General features: G+C 40.7%; 1 protein-coding gene across 1 annotated transcript in view; it reads left to right on the top strand.

Annotated features, from left to right (window-relative positions):
• Positions 1–24936, top strand: part of LOC309860745 (collagen alpha-4(VI) chain-like) — a gene marked incomplete at its 5' end in the record, with an annotated part of 101520 nt that overhangs the window by 59360 nt on the left and 17224 nt on the right. The window contains 12 exon segments of the mRNA XM_082723185.1: positions 491–553; positions 2342–2404; positions 3458–3520; positions 4070–4132; positions 6359–6409; positions 11206–11241; positions 11346–11408; positions 12754–12816; positions 14018–14053; positions 15283–15319; positions 17869–17880; positions 17969–18462. Coding sequence (XP_082579311.1) covers positions 491–553; positions 2342–2404; positions 3458–3520; positions 4070–4132; positions 6359–6409; positions 11206–11241; positions 11346–11408; positions 12754–12816; positions 14018–14053; positions 15283–15319; positions 17869–17880; positions 17969–18462 — 1044 coding nt within the window.

Here is a 24936-nt window from a genome sequence, read left to right as displayed (position 1 = left end):
TTTTTTTTTAAAGAGCCAGTTTTCTGCCATTTCTCTCTGTGTTTTATGTGCCTTGCCCCAGAATGTCACGCCTGTTGCTGTGTTCAACCTTCTGAGTTTCTTCACAAGGGCTAAGGGTCCTTAACACCAGGGAGCATTTAGCCCATATCACTTAAAAGGAATGAATGGGCTTTTTACGAACCTGTTGTTAAGTGGGAGCTTGGGTTATTTAAACAAAATATTTTTGCTTTTATCACCAGCCAAGATATTGGAAGGAGACATGCAAAGACTGGGAAAGACAGTAAGAATCTGGTTTTCCAACATAAGTGGAGGCCCTTCTTCCCATATCCTCTCCAATCCCAAGAGAACGGAGCACAGACAATCAAAACCTTTTTTTTTCCCCCTTTCTTTTCTCTTGTGGCTTTCAAGTGACATCTCGCAGGAAAGGCTGCCTTCAAAACAAACATTATTAGTGCCTGGTGAACTCACTAAGTTTTGCTTATTTTGACAGGGTGTACGTGGAGAACCTGGTGAACAGGGTTACCAAGGAGAGCTTGGATACCCAGGCTCACAGGTTGTATCAGTGAACTTGTTTTTAGTGCTAAAGGATATTTGTTTGAAATTATCAAACAAAACAGATTCTTGGATAGGGACTTAACATATATCAGAATGGCCTTGGATATCTCTTTTCCAGGGCCTTCCAAAGCAAACTGTAGAGTCTCTCTCCTGGGCAAGTTAAACTCCAATAACTAATATTTACTAAGTTTTTATTACGTCTTAAATATGGCCCTAAGCACTAGTATTAACACATTTAACCTTTAACGGAAGGTTATTATCCTTATTTTACAGAGAGAAATGGAGGGGGGGATGGAGAAGTTAGGTAAATTGGCCAAGCTCACACACAACTACTGAATATAAAGATGGGATTCAAACTCAGGCAGGCTAGTTATAAAATCTATGCTCTTAATTACTGCCTCTGAAACTGTGTCTTCAAAGTATTCAAATTTGGCATGAAAAATCAGTAAAGCGTTTATTGAGTATCTGTTATACATAGGGCAATTTGCTAATAGGCTTGGGATGTTCAGAATATTAAGGCAAGGAAGGGACTTGTCCTCAAGTGGGGTGTTCTAACTATTCAGTGATAACTGGATATTTGAACTTCCAACCAGTTCTTTTGGAATCTTCAAAGTATAACCCAAATCTGTCATTCTGTAAATCCTTCTGGAACATGTCCTACCTCTTTTTTTTTAAAGGCCAAATTGTTTCCAAGTATTAAATGGAAGAACTTTAAAACAACAACTCTTACTAACACATTGAATCATTCTCCATAACTTTAAAAAGTCTATGAGTGTCACGCGATCATTTTGAAAGGTTTCTGTTGTTTTTTGACTTGACAAAAGTATGAAAGAATGAAAAGGGTGATCAAAGTGTAATTAGAGATTGTATTTATTTTATGATAGAAAATAGTGTCTGAACATAGGGAGAAACAACCGAGAGATGGATTTTTGCCTTTCTTTTGATTGCTGGCTTAATTCAAATTTGGACCCCCTGCCACTGTGGCGTTGTGGTTTTCTCTTTTGTATTCACTTTATCATACCGCTGAGTGCAAGGGGAGCAAAAGGGCTGTGTTATGAACCATGAGCAAGATAATCAATAAAAACCTCTCCTTACTTTCACCACCCACTGGGATGTGAGTATGATGCTCTATTTAAATGGGTGATTACAATGCCTCACGCAGGAATATAGAAGGTATAGAAGCCACGATCCATGCTTCTAACAGGAAAGCATTTCTCAGAAAAGCTGGGGAAAAAAATGAGTGTTGAAATCAGTAAAGTTAAATAGGTCAGGGAGAAAATGAGTACCTCCCCAGCAATGTGCCCAGTGAGATTAGGCTATTGTACTATTGTGAACAAGCAGCTGTACTCTTGGTTCTTGATAAAATCAAAATACGTTCTCCAGTCCTCAGCCCTTGGATATATAAAGCAAAGGTTGAATTTTCAAAGGAGATCAGTATCTTAGCAGCTCCTCTCTTTCTCCTTTCAGGATTTAAAATTAGTTGGGCATATTAAAATATAAAAGCAGTGTTCTGAAATTTTAGGGCTCACTGGACTCAGCTGTGGAGGTGGTTATTATAGGTACAGATGGAAAAGGCTCACATCCGGTGTTTCTGGTAGAAAGAGCCTGGGGGGCTCCCTTGCAGATGCTGCTGAGTGGAGTGTGATAAATACACTAGTGGGTCAGGACCCACAAATCAAGTACCCTGATTTGTGCTCTCATTGTTGACTAAGGTGACTTTGGGATTACATGGGAAATAAATAGCTCCATAAACATTGGTTGAACTTTAATTTCATCTTGGGACTAGGGACTGAGAGGAAGACAAGGAATACCAGGAAATTCTGGACAAAGAGGCTTACCCGGTGCTGAGGTAAGTTGGAAGCTCTAAAAGGTGCAGCAGAGCTGCTCATTAACAATGTTAACAGTGGCCACGACATTCAGATACCCGAGTGTTCCCAAGGAATAACGTAAAGCTCCACTCTTTGCCCTGGGATTTGTGGGTATCAGGGGTTTCTAGAAATAGCTAGTTTGATCACTCGGTGTACCCCCTTCTCTAGGTATTGTGGGAATATAGTGATCAACGAGATTGGGTCGGAGCCCCAAGGGTGTTTAACCCAAGCTCATAGTGCCTTACCTATAGCGTGACAAAAAACAAAACCGTAAAAGGGGCATCAAAGACTAATTTACTGCTTATAAACATAAAAGGAAGCATTGCCATCCCAGTCTTACAGATGAGGTGACTGAGGCTCAAAGGGATTGAGAATGATTTGTCATCTGGATAGGAAGTGGCTGAAGTGGCTCCCAGCTTGGTTCCCTCTGGCGTCCCTTCTACTCCTAACCCAGGATCCCAGCAGTTCATAGAAGGGTCAGACCCCATTGAGGCAGGTGATGAGGAGTGGCTTCTAATGACGGGAGCGTCTGGGCTTCAACACTGAGCAGCGTGATCTAAGTTAGGCAGAAGCATCTTGATCTGGAGATTTCAAACTCACATCTCCAGGATGGCCTATGTTCTAGGTCTGTTTTGACTCTCTGTTGAGCAGGAAGAGTCTAGTCCTGTAAACCCATCGTACTGTTTTCATTTTCATTTGATAATATTTTCGGTTTTCAGTGGGTGAAAGTCCAGGTGTTTGTCTTCTGGATCTCCTAATCAAATGGTGTTTTCCCCTCTAGCAACCAGTGCTCAGTACTTGGGAGACGTGACCTCTTACCCAGAATGCCTCCCTCCTCCCCCCCCCCCCACCTGCCACCCAGAGATTAAATGTGCATAGGAAGCATTTTGTCTGTTGAAGGATACAATTAATTGTATAAAACATTAAAGGTGATTCGTGATTTAGGACCAGTTCCAGACTATTTCAATAACAGCAAGAGAGCCAGACAGTTAACATTGTGCCTTGAGGTGATTTTAGTCCTGATCTTATTGCAGGGGATTCCTGGGCCTCCCGGGCCAATTGGTTCCAAAGGAAAAGCTGGACCAACAGGAAGGAAGGTAAATGTCAAAAAACACATTTTTTTTTTTTTTTAAATTGCAACTTGGGTTTCCTTATTCAAATCTCTCCTTACCTCATCATTTCCAGCAGGAGTTTCTGATATGGTTGGTGGTGGTATTGACTGGCCATTACCTTATAGATGGACAGATGGATACAGGGAAGAAAAGACATATAGACTGACATATAGAAAGATGGATGGATAGTTGGCCACCTATATCAGTAGGCAAGGACATATCAATAAAAAGATACATATATGGATTCAGTACAAATACAGATTCTCACATTTACACCTCGAAAAATCAGAATAATACAAAATTCTGTTCCTGGTGCTTCATACCTGGTTTTGCTAATTTTCAGTGCCAAAATCTCTGCTCTATTTGTTATTATCTGTATGTAACAAAGTCTAGAGGAAGAGACTTACCTTGGACCAAACGGTGATGCCAATAGGACCTGAAAAGTGTGACTGTAGAATCTCTAAGGAGAATGACATAAGATTGCATGAACTCACAGGAGAAAATTAACTTCATGTTTACTTTTTATTGCAAAAGGGGGAAGTTGGTGATGTAGGAGCCACAGGCCCCCGGGGTCCACAAGGACTAAGAGGACAACCTGTAAGTCTGATTTTTCTGTTTTGGACTCTTGATTCACTTTCTTTTTTCTTATTTGTTCTCGTTGCCCACCAAATTCTCATATTCTTGATGAATATTTGGGACACAAATATGATCTGATCCCCAGAACTGTTGTGAATCTAAAGAGTCAAAGATTCTCAAACTCTTCCTACAAATAAAGAACCCACAGTCATCTCGGGATTTATTTTGCCTTCTCCCATGCTGTTGAAGAGGGACGTGCCAGTGAGTGTCTTCTGTTTGACAAAGCTGTTTTACAAGCATGTGAAACTTTCTGGAATACAGACATGTTTTATGAAACCTTTTTTCCAGGGAAACAAATAAGACAGGCAATCAGAATGCAAACTTATAAGTACATGAGCTCAATTGCTCAGAGCACAGAAATAACCCTTGGAAACCAACAATCGTTAGAGGTTTACTTCAATAGGTAAAACTACCAGAGACAGGGCTATGCATTTAGACCTTCCTTAGTCATCCTTCTAAACATGAGAAAAAGTTAATTATTTTATGGCTATTTTCAAGTCACCATTTTATGGGAAAGAGCTTTATGATATGGAAAAATGTTGTCTTCCCTGCAGCTTCGATTTGTTTCTGAAATTCCTTTTATGAGCAATGGGCAAAACCTGCTGTTGTTTTGCACTCAGTAATGAAATTGCATTGGTTAGCCAGAGGTGGAGAAAAAAAGCAGGCTGAGAAATTTAAATGTGGAAAGGGAAAGAACAGGGTTACTGTCGACCAGAATCTGAGACAAGTAGTGTTCTGCATCTACACTCAATCCGGATGATGAAGTTAACACTGTTTAACTTTGTGAAAATATCCTGATTTAAAATAATGCAAAGTTTGTTCCTACTGATCTCTCCCTGGGACAGACAAAGCTGGGGAGCAGTGCCTTTCTGGAAGGTGTCATTTCAGGATAGTCAGAGGCAGATATCTCCAAAATAGACAGTTTGGGTCTCTGGAGTTGTAAATGCCTGAAGCTCTGTGTGTCCTTCAATGGAAAGAAGATGGGAAAACCGCAAATGAATCTCATTTGCATTCTTTTGGTCTCCCAATAATTCATCTTTGGCAATCTTTTTTATCTTACTCTTTTTCATTTTCTAACATTTCAAACTTTCCTCCTTAGGCCATAAGAATGAATGATCGTTGTGGCTTAAAATTTAAAATTGTCCTTTGCAGTTGACTACTTGGTTTAGGTGCAGTTCTTGTCCCTTGAGCAAAAAAGCACCTAAAGGTTCTGAATTCACTCCTTAATATAGGAAGCACACCGTGTACAGATGCTAAGATCCCAGTAGTATCATCAACATAGTCATAATTGCTAGCCTCACCATCACCTCCACCTTGACTGTCACTGTCTCCACCAACAACACCATCACTGTGACCAAAATCACCATCACCACCACTACCACCACCTCTGCCATCACCACCTCCACCATCACCTCCACCACCACCACCATTGCCTCTACCTCCACCCTCATTACTGCTCCTCTGCAAGCATCATCACTGCTGCACCATCAGCAGCAGAGTAATGACTGCTCTCTCTGAGCTGGCATCGTGCGAAGTGCTTTCCATGCATAATCTCACTCAATCTTCCCAGCAACCATGCTGTGCACATGGTGTTTTACCCCATTTAATGGGTGAGGAAGCTGAAATTTAGGTTGACTAACTTGCCTAATGCCCCTCGTACAACCAATTGGGAAATGGAATGAAAATTCAGGTCTGTCTTGGTTTACGTTCTGTGCACTGATTCACTCAACTTCATTTCCTCTATCCCAATCTTTTTTCCTAAGGTCTGTCTTTATCTCTAGAGATTTATACCAAGTTCTGGAGTTTCTGCCATTGTTACTCTGTCCTGCAAGAAAAGCCCAACGGGGATTTTTTAATGGTGATATGGCTCCTTGCAACTATGGTATCATCTTGGTGAGGCATAGAATCTTGCTGAACAAGTTAAAAACTGAAAACAAAACAAAACAAAACAGAACAAAAAAACCCTCAAACTGCTATACCTTGCTCTTTAAAAATTTTAAGCCCTTATCCTCTCCTTATCCTGTAAAGGTAGCTTAGAGTTTATCCTATGAGATAAGATAAGCCTCTAGCAGCCTGTCTGCTTTGACCACTTCCTTCCTCTCCTGATTAATCCAAGGGTTCAGATAACATAATTAACCAAGCACTGGTATGGATAACTCTACTGTTCATCTTGTGTCATTTTCTTAGGGTCTTTTAGGTCCAGATGGATATGGACATCCAGGAAGAAAAGGAAAAAAGGTGAGGCTTAAGTTATGAAGTATTCCAAATGAAGGACTATAGTTTTTATTTTATTAGATGGATGGTAAGTCTTATTCTAAGTGGTATGCCAGACATGGTTTCTGAACGCTGTTTATGACATGTTGTAGCTGCCAGAGTTCCCTCCTTAAAAAAAAAAAAAAAAAAAAAAAAAAAAAGCTGATTTTTTGTCACTGCCTTTTTTAAAAAATCAAACTCTTTTTCTCATCTTCCACCTGTGCCACATGGTCCCACCTGAGCCAGGAACCTCCCCAACTCCTCGCCTCAGCAAACACTCTTGCCTTTATTTGAGATGTCCCTACCCATCTCCCTCCTTTTGACAATTTTTCCTCATTTTCTCAGACCAACTCAAATATCAACTTCTCTTTGTGGAAGCCTTCTTGGATTTCCATGGACAGATTTGGTTGTCCTATGCTCTGTGTTCCTAAGGTGTGTTAGTCATATTTCTACAGTAGTCCCTTTCCATTGAGGTTGTATTATAATTTATCCTTACGTATTTGACAAGTTTGTGAATTTGACAGTAGACTGCATCTTATTCAGTTTTGTATTGCTGGAATGAGCCTGGCACAGAGTAGGGACTCAGTAAATATGTTTGAATATTTCTACTCCCAAAGAAGATGGTATTTTAGCATGTTGTAGTTGAAGGGTTACTGACAGAGGTTTTGAAGAATGAAACTCACATGAAGCTTTCAACTCATCAAATGTCAATAGTTACAGTTATTCTGGTGCTTTGGTCTGTGAGTTACCATTTATTGCATCACAACATAAGAAATCACTGGGATGTTTAGTGATGCCCAGCTACTTAACCCTGGGCTGGCTTCTCTGCAATTCTCTTATTTCCCTTGATGGCACTGCTGCAATTTTATTGACCAGAAAAATGCCCTGAATATAATTAATGGGCATAAATTCCCAAAACATAGTAAACTTTTAGTAAATATCTGTGCAATAATGAAAAATGGAGACCTTGGTGATCATCTAGTTCGGCCCTTTTGATTCACAGATAAGAAAATTGAGATTCAAAGAAGTGATGTAATGTGCCGATGGTCACACATCACAGTCACACATGGTTAGAGACAGATCTGAGTGTAGAAGCTATGCCATTGGATCCCCATCCTGGCACATTCTGTCTTTCTTCTCTAGTGGGGACTTTGCATAGCTGGGGAATTCTAGGTAGAATTCAAATGCCCATATTTTAAGCCACATACCAGCTCTGCACTAAATCCAAGGGCAGCCTCTCCTTATTGTAGTGTGGTTAACACTGTGGAACACTGTGGAACAGTTCTGAGCTGCAGCCAGAGCCCTATTTTATTTTATTTTATTTTATTTTATTTTATTTTATTTTATTTCATGGGTTTTTCCTGGCAAGACTTAATGGCTTCGTTTTAAACCGTCCTCATTGCTGCTTGGCTGGCTGGCTGGCTACCTTCCCCTCATCTATTCACTCTCCTCTCTGAATTGACTGTTTCATACCTTCTCCCCTTCCCTCAGACTTCCAGGACCTGCTTTCCCTTCCAAATTTCAGCAGACAGTTGTGCTTCTTGTTTCATGAAATAAGTAGGAGAAATGAACAGAGAACATCTACCTACATCCGCCATAACATAGGCCAACTGACTTGCCTCTGTACCCTGTCTTCCCTCCTACTGCTATAGATAAAAGTCCGTGCCCTCATCTAAGACTGATCGCATCTCTCTTGGGCTGGATTCCATTCCCTTTTTGCTTTGTTAAGGTCCTGGGTCTTTTCTCATCTTCATCATCAAATTTTCTTCCCTCTCCATAGATCATTCCTGTCAGTATACAAAAAAGTGTGAATATAGCCCATCTAAAAAAACAAACATAAAAACCCCTCACTTAACTACATAGTCCCACTGTCCCCCTTCTCTCTGGCAAAATTCTTTGATGGATTAGGTGTATATCTGTGGTTTTTACCCAATGGTGATTTTACCCTCTAGGGCATATTTGGTAATGTCTGGAGATGTTTGGGTTGTCACAACTGGGGGAGGAGATGCAAAGGGCACCTAGTGGATGGAGACCAGAAGTACTATTTTTCTTCCTGTAATACACAGGACAGCCCCTCACAACAAAGAAGAATCATCAGGTCCAAAATATTAGTAGTGCCGTGGTTGGGAAACTCCACTTTCTGTCCTCTGGTTCTTTGGAACGGATGACAGTTGAACCTTCACCCCCTGACCCCTGCCCACTCAATGACATCTGCTTTAGTCAAGGTAAAACCCATGGTGCTAAATCCAGTGGTCAGTTCTCTGTCCTCATCATACTCCAAGTCTCAGCAGCATTTGACAAAGGTGATCATGGCCTTCTTCTTTAAACCTTTCCTCTCTCATCTCCCAGAACATACCAATTCCCTGGTTTTTGCTATCTTCTTGTTTTTAGTTTCTTTTGAATGTTCTTGGCCTCTAAATATTAGAAGACTCAGGACTCTATCCTTATACTTTTCTTTTTTTTAATTTTAATTTTTAAATTTTTTTATTAAGTTTTTCAGTTAACGTAGAGTGTATAGTTAACGTAGAGTGTAGTATTAGTTTCAGGTGTACGGTATAGTGATCAACACTTCCATACAACACCCAGTGCTCATCACAGGTGCCCTCCTTAACCGCCATCACCTATTTCCCCCATCCCTTCCCCCACCTCTCCTCTGGTAACCATCAGTTTTTTCTCTATAGTTAAGAGTCTGTTTCTTGGTTTCTCTCTGCCTGTCTGTCTCTTTTTGCCTTTGCTCTTTTTGTTCCATATACTTCTGTTGTTCTCCTCTTTACTTTCTTCTCAGGTGACCTTATCCAGTTTCACAGCATCAGGTATCCTTAATCTATCCTCTAATCTCCGTGCACTTCTCCAGTTTGGACCAGTGTCTTAAACTCTAAACATGTTTCCACCTTAAAACTGGCATGTAACTAAACAACCTTCTCTTCCCCCCCCCTCCTCCTCTCCCTCCTTCTTCTCCTCCACCACCTTCTCCTTTTTCTCCTCTTCCTCTTCCATTCCCCTCTTCCTTCATTTTTCTTCTTCTTTTGTTTGTTAACCTTTGATTATGGAAAAATTCAAACATAGATACAGGTGGCAAAACTAATACAATGACACCTCTCCCCAGGTACCCATCTCCTAACTCAAGCAATGAAAAACCCTTGACCAGTTTTATTTTGTTTTATATGTACCCCACCACACCTGCATCCTTCCCCCAGTTATTTTGAAGCAATCCCAGATATCATATATTCCATGAGTAGATATTTCAAGTTGCATCTCTAAAAGATTCTTTATAAATATAACCACAGTACCATTATCAACCTAAGAATTAACAATAATCTTTTAATATCATCAAATATCTGGTCAGTCAAAACTGATTCCCCTGACAAACTGCCCCTCCTCTAGCCTTCCCCGTCTCAGGGAGTACAGCCTCCCATCTGCCAGTTGTGCAAGGAAGATACTTGCTCCATCTTTAATAAATGTCTGTCTCTCAACTACTGTATTTACCTCATCATCAAATACTGTGAGTGTACCTTTCAGATACATCTAGCATTTCATCACTTCTCGCCCCTGCCACTGCCACCCTCTGGATCAAGCCACCTGACTGGCATTCTTGTTTCCACTCTTGCCTAATCTAGTTAGTCCTCTGAGCAGCAGCCAGAGCCCTATTTTATTTTATTCTATATTTATTTTTTAAAAGATTTTATTTTCAAGTAAAGTCTACACCAAACATGGGGCTCGAATTTGCAACCCTGAGAACAAGAGTCACGTGCTCTACTAATTGAGCCAGTCAGGCACCCCCACACTCATCTTTTAAATGGATAATCAGACCATGTCATTCCTTTATTCAAAGCCCAGCTTCAGCTCCTGGTGTCATTCAGAATTAGCCCACTGTTAACATGGCCTACAAGACTCTATACATCTGGTCCTTCCGTGAACTCCCTGACATCCTCTCCTCCTGCTCCCCTCCTGCCATTCTGGGGCAGGGTTCCTCAAACACAGCACACATTCATATTCTTGCCTCAGGGTTCTTCACACACTCATCTTTCACACACACACACGTCTCCCAGATACCTGTTTGGCTGGCTTCCTCAAGTTTTGCTGGTCTTTGCCCAAATGCGGCCATTACCAAAAGGCTTTGTCTGACCACTTTGTATAAAATAGTTACCCCCTGACCAAATCTATCCATGTCATTCTTTGTTAATCCTCTTTCTAGAATAGCATTCATCTCTCCCTGACATACATTTCTTCCTCACTAGCAGGTAAGTTCCATGATAGCAGGATCTTTGTTCTGTTCACTGCTCAATTCCCAGTGGCTAGAAAGGTGCCTGGCATGTAGCAGGTGCTAACTAAATACTTGTTGAATGAACAGTTGCTTTGTAGTGTGCCTTTGATCTGACAATGACCACCTGCTTTCCGGCAGCCAGTTTGGTACCCTTCCCTTTGGTTTATATTGGATCAGACCTCTGGTTATTTAGACGACTGGATAAAAATGCTTAAGAAGGAAATTCTGTTACACAATATGTAATACATAGTCCCATAGTTCCCTTTCTGTCTGGCAAAGAAGGAAGGGGAAAATTGGTAAAGATCATTTGCCAGTTATTTCACATCAAATTATAGAAATAAAATATGGTCACTTGGGAGTAGCTCAAGATAACAACCGTTACTATCATTGTTTTTCCTGGCACCTGTTTTGAGTCTATTTTCTCAAAATTATAGTTTCTTCTTATTCCCTGAGGAATGTCAAAGAAAGACTCAATCATATGACATTAAACAAAACCTTATCTCATTTCTGACACTAGGGTGAACCTGGATTTCCTGGCTCTCCTGGTGCACAAGTAAGAAGTTATCTTTCTGGGTCTGGCAACTGGTATGCAGCATGTGTCATTTGTTTGTAGCTATTTTTTTTCAGACTCAAGACTTTGCTTTTGATTCTGTGAAGGGGGAAGATGGTGACTCAGGCCACCGAGGAGAGAAGGGAGCAAAGGGAATCAGAGGGCGGAGGGTAAGGATCAAAGGAATTTCCCAAGATCTATAACTGCACATATCATGACACTACTCATGGGAGAATTTCTATTGGGTTAACGGACTTCTCAGCAGGAAGCTCTTGTCCTTCTCAGGAAACATTCCACACCTTTCTCTGGCCACCCCACTCCCCCTGCCCCCGAATTAATACCACTCTCACTGATCTTGTGAATGCAAATGCAGCTCATCAAAGTGTAATAAAAGAAAATCCAAGTTGGAGTTTCAGTTACACAATATCTATATCTATGGTAAGTCTGGATATCACTTGGAAGGGTATTGTTTTAGCTGCAGAGCAAACATCGCTATTTCTGTCAGATTCCTTCAAGCCTTAACTTTGTCTTAGCTAATTTAGGACTAGACTCTCAGGAACGTGGCTGCCGTCCTGGTGGACTTTGGGCCATGTCTTCACTGTGCTTTGTGGAGTCCACCATTTAAAATCTATTCCCTCAGGTTCCAAAGGTTCAGTCTCAAAAAGCTACAATCACTGGCAGCTCTTTTTGGAAAGAGCCTGTGAATATCTAAAACCTTGACAGTTTTTAGCTGATAGACATTAGAGAACAAGGCCTTCTGGGAAAGACATGGACTAGTATTCGGTGCAGAAAAGAGGAAAGAGAATATTTATTATCTAGGCACTCAGTAATTGGTATTTTCATACACTGGCCAGGGCACAAAGGAAAAAACGAATCTATGCCTAATGTGGTTTGCTGCTGGCTAATATGGCCCTGCTCTATGATGTCTCCGATTTCAAATAACTGATGTCTCTGGTTTCAAATAAAAAAGGACAAAACATCAGCTACATGCAGATACTGCTATGTCGTTTCAGATACCTGTAAGATGATCAGTAAACCATGGTCAGCACAGACCTTTTATCAGACTCTAAAGACCAGAAGGTGGTGCAAGAAATTTTCTCTTTGATGTCTTTCCCTTGATGTCAGGTCCTCAGGGTGTATTTCCTATATTCTTTTAATTATATGACTTGGAGTCTAAACTGACTACTGAGCCATCCTTTAAGGCCGGGTTTGAAAGTGTGTGTCTGTGTGTATGTCCACATGTTGGCTGAGGTTAGGTCTGTAGGGGGCAGTTTTAGCTGCAGAGCAAACATCGCTATTTCTGTCAGATTCCTTCTGACAGAGATGGCTCCCGAAGGAGACTGCCTCCCTTTCTACTTTGGCATCTCACTCCATTGATACAGTTCATAGACTTAACTAGCCGACTCATTGGAGCTTAGAAAGAATGACAGCTTAGTATCTCAAAGTGGGTCTGATGGTTTTAGCCGAGTTGCATTCAAGAGGAGAAGCTTATTCCTTTGATTTGGCTATTTTTAGGGTAATGCTGGCTTTCCTGGACTTATTGGAACTCCAGGTGACCAAGGCCCTCCAGGACCAGTGGTAACATAGATTCTTCTTTCTTTTATTTTCAACCTTTGTGTAAAAGTGAATAAGGATCTGCTAAGAGCCATCTGAATGAAGGAAGAAATGAACATTTGGGAGGCCCTAGAGGATCTGTATAGGGAATGAACCAAGTTTGCTTTTGGAGACATTAGCTTCAAGTCCTTACACAGTATATTTATTCAATGTATATTGTTTACTTGAACATCGGGAAGATATTAGAGCAGCTGGAGATTTATAAACCTGTCTAAATACATAATACATAAACTCAGTGGAGACTGAGTTTATCAATATAAACAAGATGAGCAAAAACATTTGTGTAAACACTGGAAGGAAATCCTAACAAAATGTGACATTTATATAATCTGAACTAAACTGACAATGTTGCAAGTCCACAATTTTTTTTTTTTTTTTTTAAATTCCCTGGGAGGTCATTTGGTATGAAGGGAAAGACTTTGGGGCTCTTGTCATTTTGCACTACCCCTGTCCCATGAGGCTAGGCAGTCTTTTCATAGGAGATGGTAGAGTGAGCGAGCCAGGGGCTGAACCTGGTGGTTTCACTGCATTTAGGATTTACTGTAGAGGAGCCACAAAGTCATGGAAGCAAAAATCTTGGAAGCAGAATGATGCACACACCTATTTTACAGACAAGAAAACAAAAGGCTGAAAAGATTATTGTGACCTGCCTGAGCTGACAAATCACTAGCTTATAGAATCTAAATAAAAACAAGGATCTCTAGTCTCCCAGAGTACCTCAGTCAGGACTATCTGTTCTGAAGGATTCCAGGGATGGCTTATTTGGCACTAGAGCCAGGATAAGATGGTGGTGGGTAGCCTGAGGAGGAGAGATAGGAAATGGCTGGTCTACTTTAGAACTGTTTCTGAATCGCCCTGAGATCTTGACAGGCCTTTTCTTGAATTGGATCCTAAACTGTGTGGCTTGCTCTCAAGATGACCTGATCTTCTAAGAGTCTTTATGTACCATGCTCCTGGATATCCTAGACTCTGAGGTCTGAGCACACCTCTGATCCACTCTGACTTTTTTCCTTAGGGGATCAGCCAGAATTCCAGGGCCAGGACTGTAGGGAAAGAAGGTGGTCTATGTACTATGATATCTTTCTGAGAATGTTTTGCTAACTCCAGAGAATAATTTATCAGACCTCAGAATCTTACATTTTAAACCAATTTCTTCTCTTCCCAGGGCATCAAGGGTCCCAAAGGTTTGGCAGATATGATGGTAGGTAAACATTTTAAATCTAAACCTTGTTACTCTTCCACACAGTAGAAATCTATATTCTATTGTTTCTCTTCTTATAAATTCTTTAAGTACCTTAAGCTTATAGACTTTCCTCTGAAAGGTTATAATCACATCAGTGAGAAGAGTAGAATAATGTTTTAAATCATGGAGGCAATCTGGATGTTTCTGAGTGCTACTATTGGCTGACATGAAGGGAAAGACTTTGAGGCTACAACTCCCATACAATATGCCTTTTTGTAAGAAGTTGTTCAGAAGTTGCTTATAAAGTATTTATAGATGGCATCTTCATGTTTCATGACACACCTGAAAACAATCTCAAAAGTTACGATCAGGGGCGCTGGGTGGCTCAGTGGGTTAAGCTGCTGCCTTCGGCTCGGGTCATGATCTCGGGGTCCTGGGATCGAGTCCTGCATCAGGCTCTCTGCTCAGCAGGGAGCCTGCTTCCTCCTCTCTCTCTCTCTCTCTACCTGCCTCTCCATCTACTTGTGATTTCTCTCTGTCAAATAAATAAATAAAACCTTTAAAAAAAAGTTACGATCATTTTTCATCTCCGAATCACAAAAATACTACTGTGGTGGGAAAGAAGTGGGGCAAGCGAGAACCAAGAAATAAAGGGGCCAAGGGATAAACAGAACACAGAGGAAGAGGTCAAAGGAACGAAGCAGAATTCTAATGGTGGTGTGAGGGGATCTGTGTCTTGGCATTCGCCCTAAAGAATTGTTCCAGGAATTGCTGACACAGAGATCCAGGAATTGAAGACAGTTCTTTGCATTTTTAGGCCAAGAGTTCTAGATTGAAACTTCCTCAAAATCAAATTTGGTTCCATTGCTTTTTGAGGCAGTTAAAAAAATAAAATTATTTATCAATTATAATTATAATTATATAATTATAAATATATAAAAATATAATTATAATTATAAAATTATAAAATTATATAATTAATTATAAAAGTATTTATCTATGTCTAGTAATATGAACACTGTATGGTATATAAAATATATTTTAAAATATTTGTTGTATCTAGAAATATAACTTCTGAATCATTTCATCTGCTGTAACAATTTTTGTGTTTTCTATTGTAGCTTAGAAAGCTTCAGAAAGAAACTGATAATACACAGATGACATTTCTAAGTCATGAGAGAGAGAGATGGAATATGCTTCAGATTAAATACCTTTCCCTTTTCCCTCTTTCTCCATCTTTCTAACAGCCTTGTGACATCATTGCTGTCATACAAGAGAACTGCCGTAAGTTGTTTGGGAAAGGCTCAAGTGGGGGCCAGTGGTGTGAGGTGGGGCTGGTTCATGGTCATGGACTGGGGACATAAATCACCTGTGGATTTGACTGAGTGTTGTCTATCATGAAAGACTTATAAATTAATGTATTTGGCTCAGTCTGCCTTTGGGTAAGTAATCTTCGCCAGTGGGGTCTCAGAAATGAAGTGGCTGAAAGGGATACTGTCTCAATGGTGAAGAGAAATTCCACTATAATATGGCACCTCATGAAGGGGAATACCAACTGCACACCTGCATGTCTGCATCTCAGTGCTTCTTATCACAAAACAAATAAAGAAAAACTTTGCTATTCTTATTCCATCCATTTAAACAAGAGGGGTCATCAGGGAGCCTTCAATAAGAAATGTGTCCTTTTTTATTTGCATTTATGCTTTAACAATGGAATTACAAATCATCAGATGTTAATATTTGGTAACATCCCCAGATTGGATTTTACTCATTGTCTTTAGTGTATTCCTGGATATTTGCTTCCTGTAATATGTACACTTCTCCACTCACTAGCAATAGGGAGAGAACATTGATTTGGCAGAGTGCTTAATTTGGGTGCTTGGCTTCTCTCCACAAATGCCTAGTCCTGTTTATTTAAACTTCATGTTCTGTCCATTCCCATTTAGTTGCTGTTGAAAGAGATTCTGGAGTCCTTTTTCTTAGAAATCACAAAAAATAATACCATAGTTTTGACCACAAAGGGAGAATGTCAGAGTTGACCATGTAAAAAGTTAAAACCCATTTATACTGAAGACCACTGTGAAGTCAAAAGTGAACAGAAAGGGGTGTGCGTCTTGGTGGCTCAGTGGGTTAAAGCCTCTGCCTTCGGCTCAGGTCATGATCCCAGGGTCCTGGGATTGAGTCCTGCATCCAGCTCTCTGCTCGCTAGAGAGCCTGCTTCCTCCTCTCTCTCTGCCTGCCTCTCTGCCTACTTGTGATCTCTCTCTGCCAAGTAGATAAATAAATAAATAAAAATACTTAAAAAAAAAGTGAACAGAAAAATGGGGAAAAATATATACAATATACCAAGCCAAGGACCTAATTTTGTTAACTCTGTCATGTCGAAATATATATAATCGCTCAATCATTTTTAAAAAGATTTTATTTATTTATTTGACAGAGAAAGAGACAGTGAGAGAGGGAACACAGCAGGGGGAGAAGGAGGGGGGAAAGCAGGCTTCCCACCAAGCAGGGATACTGATGTGCCGCTCGATCCCAGGACCCTGAGATCATGACCCGAGCTGAAGGCAGAAGCCCAACGACTGAGCCACCCAGGCATCCCTCCTCAATCACTTTTATCTACAAGCTCAGATATTTCATATATGTTGAACCTAATGTAAAAAATTCTTAGACTGAAAAATCTAAGTATCACGAGAGTATCATGAGACATCTATAGTGGACTAGGCAATACCGCTCTAAATTTATTGACGAAAAGAATTCATGTTCATCATATACTAAGTAAAAAAAGATTCAGAATAGGACATATACTAAGGTCCAAGTTTTATAAAATAAAATAACAAATTAAACAAATACATACATACATAGACATTATGAATTAAGGATAATTTTAATTTTTTGTTTTCTGATATTTTCCATAAAAATATATTACTTGAGCAAACACACTTATACATATTATAGTGTGTATAATATATACAGTATATTATATACAGTTTTAGATATATATATGTATATATGTGTGTGTATATATAGTTTCAGAATAGCTCAGTGTATTAGTCAGGTTTAAGTTCAGTACAGTGTGACCTCAGTGCTCAGTAATAATGACACAAAGGTATTTCTCAGATCAAAGCCATGAAGGGGTCAGTCTGGGGTTGAAATGGATGTCCGCAGTATTCAGGGACACAGGCTCTTTATATTTTTTCATTCTGCATTGTAGGAAGGGTGTTCTGTTTCCAAAATCACCTTGAGGTCCAAGATGTTGACCAAGCTTCAGGCAACAGGAAAAGAAAGGGAAAGTTGTTTCTGAAGTAGTTTCTGAAGTTGTTTCTACCATCTCTCTTTTTTTTCCTTTATTTTTTTTTAAAGATTTCACCCATTTACTTGACAGAGATCACAAGTAGGCAGAGAGGCAGACAGAGAGAGAGAGAAAGAGAGAGAGAGGAGGAAGCAGGCTCCCCACTAAGCAGAGAGTTCAATGGGGGCTCAATCCCAGGACCCCGGGATCATGACCCTAGCCGAAGGCAGAGGCCCTAACCCAGTAAGCCACCCATCTCTTATTCTGTTCTTCCAGCTCCTTCACTGGGAAATGGAGTCTTTTCTCCAGGCAGCCATATGTCCTGAGGTTGAGGATTTACTGCTATAGAAAAAAGGGAAAATGGATATTGGGGAGCAAATCGAGGTCTTGACCAAACTCAGGCAGGAGTCAGAGAAGGTCACTGCTTGAATTTCTCAGAGAAGATAGTTTTTCATATTGAAGCACTCACCTAGAAACCATAGCACTGCCTATATAAACTAACAATGTCTCGTTTTTTCCTCCAAAACAATTTCCCTTCCAGCTTGTTCGACAGGTAGGTAATATATCTTCTTATTCACTCAGACATCACCTGTTCAGAGGCATTACAGAAAATCTTAAATCTGGGTGTCCATTGTGTTAAGGTATTTCCAAATGCCCAGCGTTCCCTAGCGAAGTGGTCTTTGCCTTGGACATGTCAAACGACGTCTCCCAGTCGGATTTTGAGAGGATGAGAAACATTCTATTGTCTCTGTTGGAGAAGATGGAAATAAGTGACAGTAACTGCCCAATGGGTGCCCGAGTGGCCATCGTTTCGTACAACGCCAAAACTGACTACCTGGTTCGCTTCTCAGACCACAAGGGGAAGCCCACACTCCTGCAGGCAGTCAGGGCGATCCCTCTGCAAGGGTCTTCTGGCAGCAGGAACCTTGGGGAGGCCATGAGGTTTGTGGCCAGACATGTATTCAAACGTGTGCGCTCCGGTCTTCTCGTGAGGAAAGTGGCTGTGTTCTTCCAGGCAGGCTGGTCTCATGACCCAGATGCTTTCAGCACCGCCACTCTGGAGCTCAGCGCACTGGACATCACCTCTGCGATCATCACCTTCACAGAGGCGCACAACCTCCCGTATGACCTGCTGGTAAGTGGGGGAGTCGCTGGGGGGCGGCGGCTTAGTACCTGCTCCTTTTCCCTCCATCAAGGACTGCATTGATGTGTATGCAGGGGGAGGGGGTGTTCTTATTATGGACTCTGCTACAAGTCTAACTACTAGCACCAACTGGCCACTCTTGAGTGCTTACTCTGAGCTACATGCCTCACAAACATTAACTTATTTAATATCCCCAAGACTCTCTGAGGTGAGTAGATAAGAAATATCTTATTCAGAGATAAGAAAACTGAGGCTTAGAGAGTTAAGTATACCATCAAAAGTCAAATATCTAGTTAGTAGCAGATTGATCTGCCTTCAGAGCCCATGCTTAAACACTGTGCTAAATTGTATCAGGAGGGTTTGTAGAATGTAACTCTCCCTTTCCTCTCTTCTCCTCCCCTCTGCTCCCGCCCCCTCCCCTCTCCTCCCCTCATCTCCTTCCTTCCTCTTTCTTTCTTTCTTTCTTTCTTTCTTTCTTTCTTTCTTTCTTTCTTTCTTTCTTTCTTCCTTCCTTCCTTCCTTCCTTCCTTCCTTCCTTCCTTCCTTCCTTCCTTCCTTTCTTTCTTTCTTTCTTTCTTTCTTTCTTTCTTTCTTTCTTTCTTTCTTTCTTTCTTAAATACAAACCCATATGACAAAGTGGGTAAAGCACATTAATTTAAAATGTACATCTAGATGGATTTTTATAAATGTTAAACCCCTTGTGACCAAGACATGGTTCAAGATATGAAACTCTCAGCATCCTTTATGTTTTGCTCATGCTTCCCCAAACTACACACTCCACAGAGTCTCTGCTCTTCTGGCTTCTGTCACAGTCAAATAAGCAGTTTGGCTTGTTCTGAATCTTCATTTCAATTGAATCCTATAACATGTACTCTTTCGTGCCTGGCATCTTCCACTCAACATAATGTCTGTTCTCCTTGTTTATCTATGTTGTGTATATGGGTATCATTATTTTTTACTGCTGTTCTGAACTATGCTAAGTGTGTACATACCACAATTTATTTACCTATTCTCCAGACGTGACTTCTCTAACTGAAACCCACATAACACATTCTCATGGAATATATGGGGTGATCTATCAAAATAAAGACAGGTTCTCTAAGAGACTCCATTGTCAATATTCAACTGTGATGGGCTAGCAAAAATGAAAATGTCATATAGTTCAGCCTAATAGCTAGTTAATTTAGCTGTGCTAGACCATTTAATTTTCTTTTAAAGAGAGAGGTTAGGTGACAGACACTGTTATCACAGCTGTGGATATGCTTCTAAGAATCAATAGATAAAATTATGATAGCTTGCAACCATTGGACTACATACCCTGGGTTTTGATAAACAAAGTTAAAATGCAAAGCACTGAGTTCTTTTCTTGCTGTAACATCCCTCTTGTCCAGGAGGATGTGTGAGCAGAGATGTATTGTTGATGGAGCAGCCCTCAATAACTTCCTGAATGGATTCCTAAAGGCAGGATATAACCAAATAACAGTTAAAATTAAAGACTGGCTCTTCCATCAACAATGAGTGCCTTTGGAAAAGTCTCTTCATCTTTCTGAGTCTCATTTTGCTCAGCTCTAAAATGGAGAGAAGGTCACAAGTAAATGTTATCTAGCTCCCTTCCTGGTGTAATGATCTATTTACAAAAAAAGCATCTCCCTAACATTTGGAGAGTGACCCTTGGGGTACAGTTACATACCTCAAATGTCTAGCAGTGTGGCTGTCTGAGAGGATCCTGGGCAGACTGTTGGGATTTGATGTAGAGTGAATATTTGGTCAGGGTGCTCTCGGCTTCTTAGTTGCTTTAGGTTCCAGGTAAAAGGATATAATCGTATGTGAAAAGAATCTGCTAGCTTCAGTACACTTGGACCTCAGCTTGGTCACTTCTCTCTCTGCTCTCCTTTCTGTTTCTTAGACATATTCTTGCCCTGGGGTGCTGGAAACCAATTCTGTTTCCTAAATGTAACAAAGTAGAAGTGTTACATGGTGCTAAGTGTTGCTTGCCCGCTCAAATGTAATGGATGACCTCGTTTCTGTTGACACCAGCAAGGAGAGAAACCATAAGGATGATAGCTCCATTCTCAAGGCCTGTCAGAAAAATCCTCATTTCTTCGTAACTGGAGATAATTGCAGCCCTGAATCTCTCCCCTACTCTGTGCATTATCCTTAGGGGTATCCTGTTAGGAGAGTAGAAATATCCTGTAATTTGTCTTTGGAATTATCTGCCTGAGGAATCTCTCTGACGTTGCGTGAGGCTTTTGTCTTTCCCTCTATTTTGTTTTATTTCACAAAACAACACCCACATGCTTCTTCTGGAAAAATGATAGTTGTTCAATTTGAAATCATTATATAAACAGATTCCGAACTTCTCAGTCCATTTAAACATTTTCAGAGGCCGTGGGGCATATTAAAAAGACTTTTTAAGCCACCCATTGAGTCATCTTAGCCCTAAAAAAAGTTTTGCAGCATTGGACTATTTGTGTCTGGATCCAGTTGTCTGTATGTATCTCAAAATCTTTGCTCTGTTTTTTAAAGTTAAAAAGCAGAGGATTGCAGGGAAAACAAAATTTGAGTCCCCAGATTTCAAATTTTATTTTTCTTTATGAAAAGTCTAGTACATTTTCCCTTGAAACAATACCTAGGAAAATAGCTCATGTTTATTGACTCAGACACTATACTAAGATCTTTCCACTTATTGGTTCTTGTAATCCTTATAACAACCCAGTGAGATAACTATTATGGGCCCATTTCTCAGATAATGAAACTGAGACGTGGAAAAGTTAAATAACTTGCTCAAGGTCTGGAGTTTTCATCAGCAATGAGATTTTGAGTTCAAAAGTCAAGAACAGGAAGGGAGTTTAGAAGTTCTAAATTCTTCCCATGTATTAATTCATTTTATCTTTACAACACTATGAGACAAACCTATGAACTAGTCCTCTCTTTATTTCTGTGTATTAAAAGAGAAGAATCCAAAGAATGGAGTGCTGGCTATCATGGAGACAAGAAAATCAGCTCTAAAGGATAGACACATTAAGAGGATGGTCAAAAAAATGGGGGTGGGTAATTATAAGTTTTGTGTAATTTCAGGATTCAGAAAAATTATAGGAGGACTTTTTTTTTTTTTTTAAATTAAGAAAGTATTGGGTTGCCTGGAGAGACTCTTCCAGAAGCCATGGATAACCTGTAGCTGAGGCCTTGTGGGTTGCTATTTTCCATTAGACTGTTACTGCTGTAAGTCCAGGATCAGCAGCCAAGGGAAGAAATTAGGTAAAGACTTCACACTCTGGGGGTGCCTGGGTAGCTCAGTGGGTTAAAGCCTCTGCCTTCGGCTTGGCTTGTGATCCCAGGGTCCTGGGATCGAGCCCCACATTGGGCTCTTTGCTCAGCAGGGACCCTGCTTCCCCCTTTCTCTCTGCCTGCCTCTCTGCCTACTTGTGATCTCTGTCAAATAAATAAATAAAATCTCAAAAAAAAAAAAAAAAGACTTCATACTCTGTTTTGGTCCTGTATGTTATCTGGACATGTTTTCTTGACACTGGGACATCAACTTATTCACTTATAAAATGGGGATAAGCTCACAGATATGTCATAAAAATCCTAAGAGGTTGGGCTGACAACAGGGACATTGAGCTGACACTTTCTATGTGTATACTTAGTGGGTAGCCATTATTATTACCATATCTTCTTCAGGGACCTGAAGGGTGCCTCTTCACCCAAGAACTATTAAATTAGACAGCTTCTATTTGTAAGCACCTATGAAGTTCCAACCACTGTGCTATGTGGTTTTCGTGCCTTGTCATCTTAACCCATCAAAACTCAAAATGTGGTCCTGGGATCAGCAGCAAGAGAATGAGAAATGCCAAATCTCAGACTCTACCACTGATCTAATTAATTGAGCTCTGCATTTTAAAAAAAGATTTTTAAAAATTTATTTGTTTAAAGAGAGAACATGCTCGAGTTGGGGGAGGGGCAGAGGGAAAAGGAGAGAGAGACTCTCAAGCACGCTCCACGTTGAGAGTGGGGTAGAGCCTGCTGGGGGCACCATCCCAGGCTCTGCATTTTTAACAAGATCCCTAGATGGTTTGCATGAGTGTTAAAGTTTGAGGAGTGTTGGTCCAATCCTCATAGCTATCCCACAAGTTAGTAATGATAATCTACATTTCACAGATGTGGTAAGGGAAGGCCAGAGGTAAAGCAACTTGTTTTAACCTGCATAGTCCTGGAATTTGTACTCTAATCTGTCAGGTTTCCAAGTTCCACTCTGCCACCTGCCACCTCCATCCAATGCCAATCCCTAATGTTAGTTGGGAAGTCCAGGAGTAGGCAGCTGTTTCATGGCAGTCTTGGTAGGATGGGGTCATGCCAACTGCAAGGAGCCAGGGCTGGACTCAAGCTCCTGGGGTCAGTCACAGGTTGCATGACTACTCTGTTTGCCTCCTTCCCCAGTTTGTCCATTTTCCCTTGTTCCCCAAGTTCTTGCCTCAGCTGGAAGCCAGATGGTTTCTAAGTCTCTCTCCTTAGGGTCCAGTTAGCTCTCCCTCCGTCCAAGGCAAATCCTCCTCCCCAGCACTTGCTTTCTTTCCTTCTATTCCCATACAAATCGAGAGCCTCCCCAAGCTCAGTCCCAGGAATAAACATTGTCCCATGATGCTGGCAGCTTTGTGCAACAGCGAGAGCATTGGATTGAACCCTGTGGGTCTCTCCAGCTCAGGGCTCATGGGGACTTCTTTAAAAATTGGAGGCTGGAGTTTGAGAGTTGTCTGAATCCTTTGAAGAAGTGTCTTTCTGTCTAAGAAATAAAAGAAGATGTGAATGCAAATCCATGTGCCATGTCTTCTCCCCTCCATAAACTCCCGTGTTTAGTACACAACTAGTCCCAACAGACTACAGCTGGACACTCAGGAATGAAGTTGAGAAACTCGCCAGAGGCATTGATTCAAACTACCGTAAAGTTTTGCGCCCCAAGCAGGTCACTTAGTCTGTGTTTAAGGTACTCTGTTTATGAAATTTTCTTCTCTGATGCTGATGGGAGTTTTCACTAAGACTCATAGAGCCAATTTTCTCCTCTCCTCATACTGAATTCTCTCCCACACTGTCTCTCTGCTTGAGCTTTCCCAGGAATTATCTTGTTTACCTTATCAGTGACTAGGACCATGCTGGTACGCACAAATTCAAAGTAATTAGAGATTCATTAATGACAACTGGGTATGGATGAATCTATACTGAATCATACTTACCGATGGACTTCCATTGTGTTTTTGTGTACTTGTTCCCACAATTCTATTTTTGCAAGAACACTAAACATTTTAGGCATGATCACAAAATTATTCTTCCTAAGAAAAGTTTTTAAAAAGATGTAAGTTTTGTAACTATTCCAATTCAGTTGGGTTTGGTAATTTTCCAATAAGCAGACAACAGATGGAAGAGTTACATCCTCTGAGTTGCTCGGATAGAAAAGGTAACATGAGGCAAATACAGAAGGTTAGAACTGAGGACCAGGCTGTGTTGACACAGGAAGAAAACTTGTGGCATCCATTCAGACCCTCAACTCTATTGCTGAGGAATCTTAGGCACCAGACCCTTGTCCAAGGTCACACAGCCAACCACGGCAGATCAAGGAAAAGGACCTGGGATACTGACACCACATCCATTACTGCTGCATTGGACTCTTCTCATGGACCAAACTTGGGAGGATATTTGGATTTCTTTAATGTCTTTCATACAATCTTAAAAATTCACACAAACACTGCATTTTATAGCACACTTCCATATGTTTCTTGTGATTTAAAAGTAATGTACCCGAATTTAATGTTTCCCCACAACTCTTGGAATAAAATGGGTGCTCCTAGGGTTATCTCAGTCTTCCCATAGCTCCTGGAACACTGCCATGGATCCTGATTTCAGCAGCCTTTCAAAGTGCTTCATGTGATTTCCAGGAAAGCTATCAAATGTCTACTGTTCTCTCTAACCCCTGGTGATTAATTAGGACCATTTGGTTTGGTCAGTACTCAGATATGATGACCATGTGGAATTTAGATCTAAATGTTGAATTTGGGCAGCTCTGCCCTTTTTCTTTATGTCCGCCTCCACCATCTGGCAGGGGGTTCCAGGGTTTCAGATGTGCTGTGTGGCTGCACATTGGAGCTGGGCATTCTCTAATCTATAGGGAATGGGAACAAAGGAGACTTCTAGAGAAAACCACTGTGTACCTCTGGGCCTTTGTACATGCTGTTCCTCCAGATTCTAATCTTTTGCCCGCTTCTTTGCTAAGTAAGTATCCTACTCATTCTTCCCAAAGTGCCAGATGTCAGTATCTTCATCAGGCTCCCTAGATCCCCTGAGCTTCAAATGAACCCTCTCTTCCTTTGTTCCTAAAACATATTATTTGACCTCTTTCTTTCTTGAAATTTGTTTATCTGTCCTTCCTGCTAGGTCTTACACACTTTGAGGGTATGATTGTCAGTTTTGTATTTC

The sequence above is a fragment of the Mustela nivalis genome (assembly GCF_964662115.1).
Source record: "Mustela nivalis genome assembly, chromosome: 1".
NCBI classification, from domain to species: domain Eukaryota; kingdom Metazoa; phylum Chordata; class Mammalia; order Carnivora; family Mustelidae; genus Mustela; species Mustela nivalis.
This window is presented reverse-complemented; position numbering and strand designations above follow the sequence as displayed.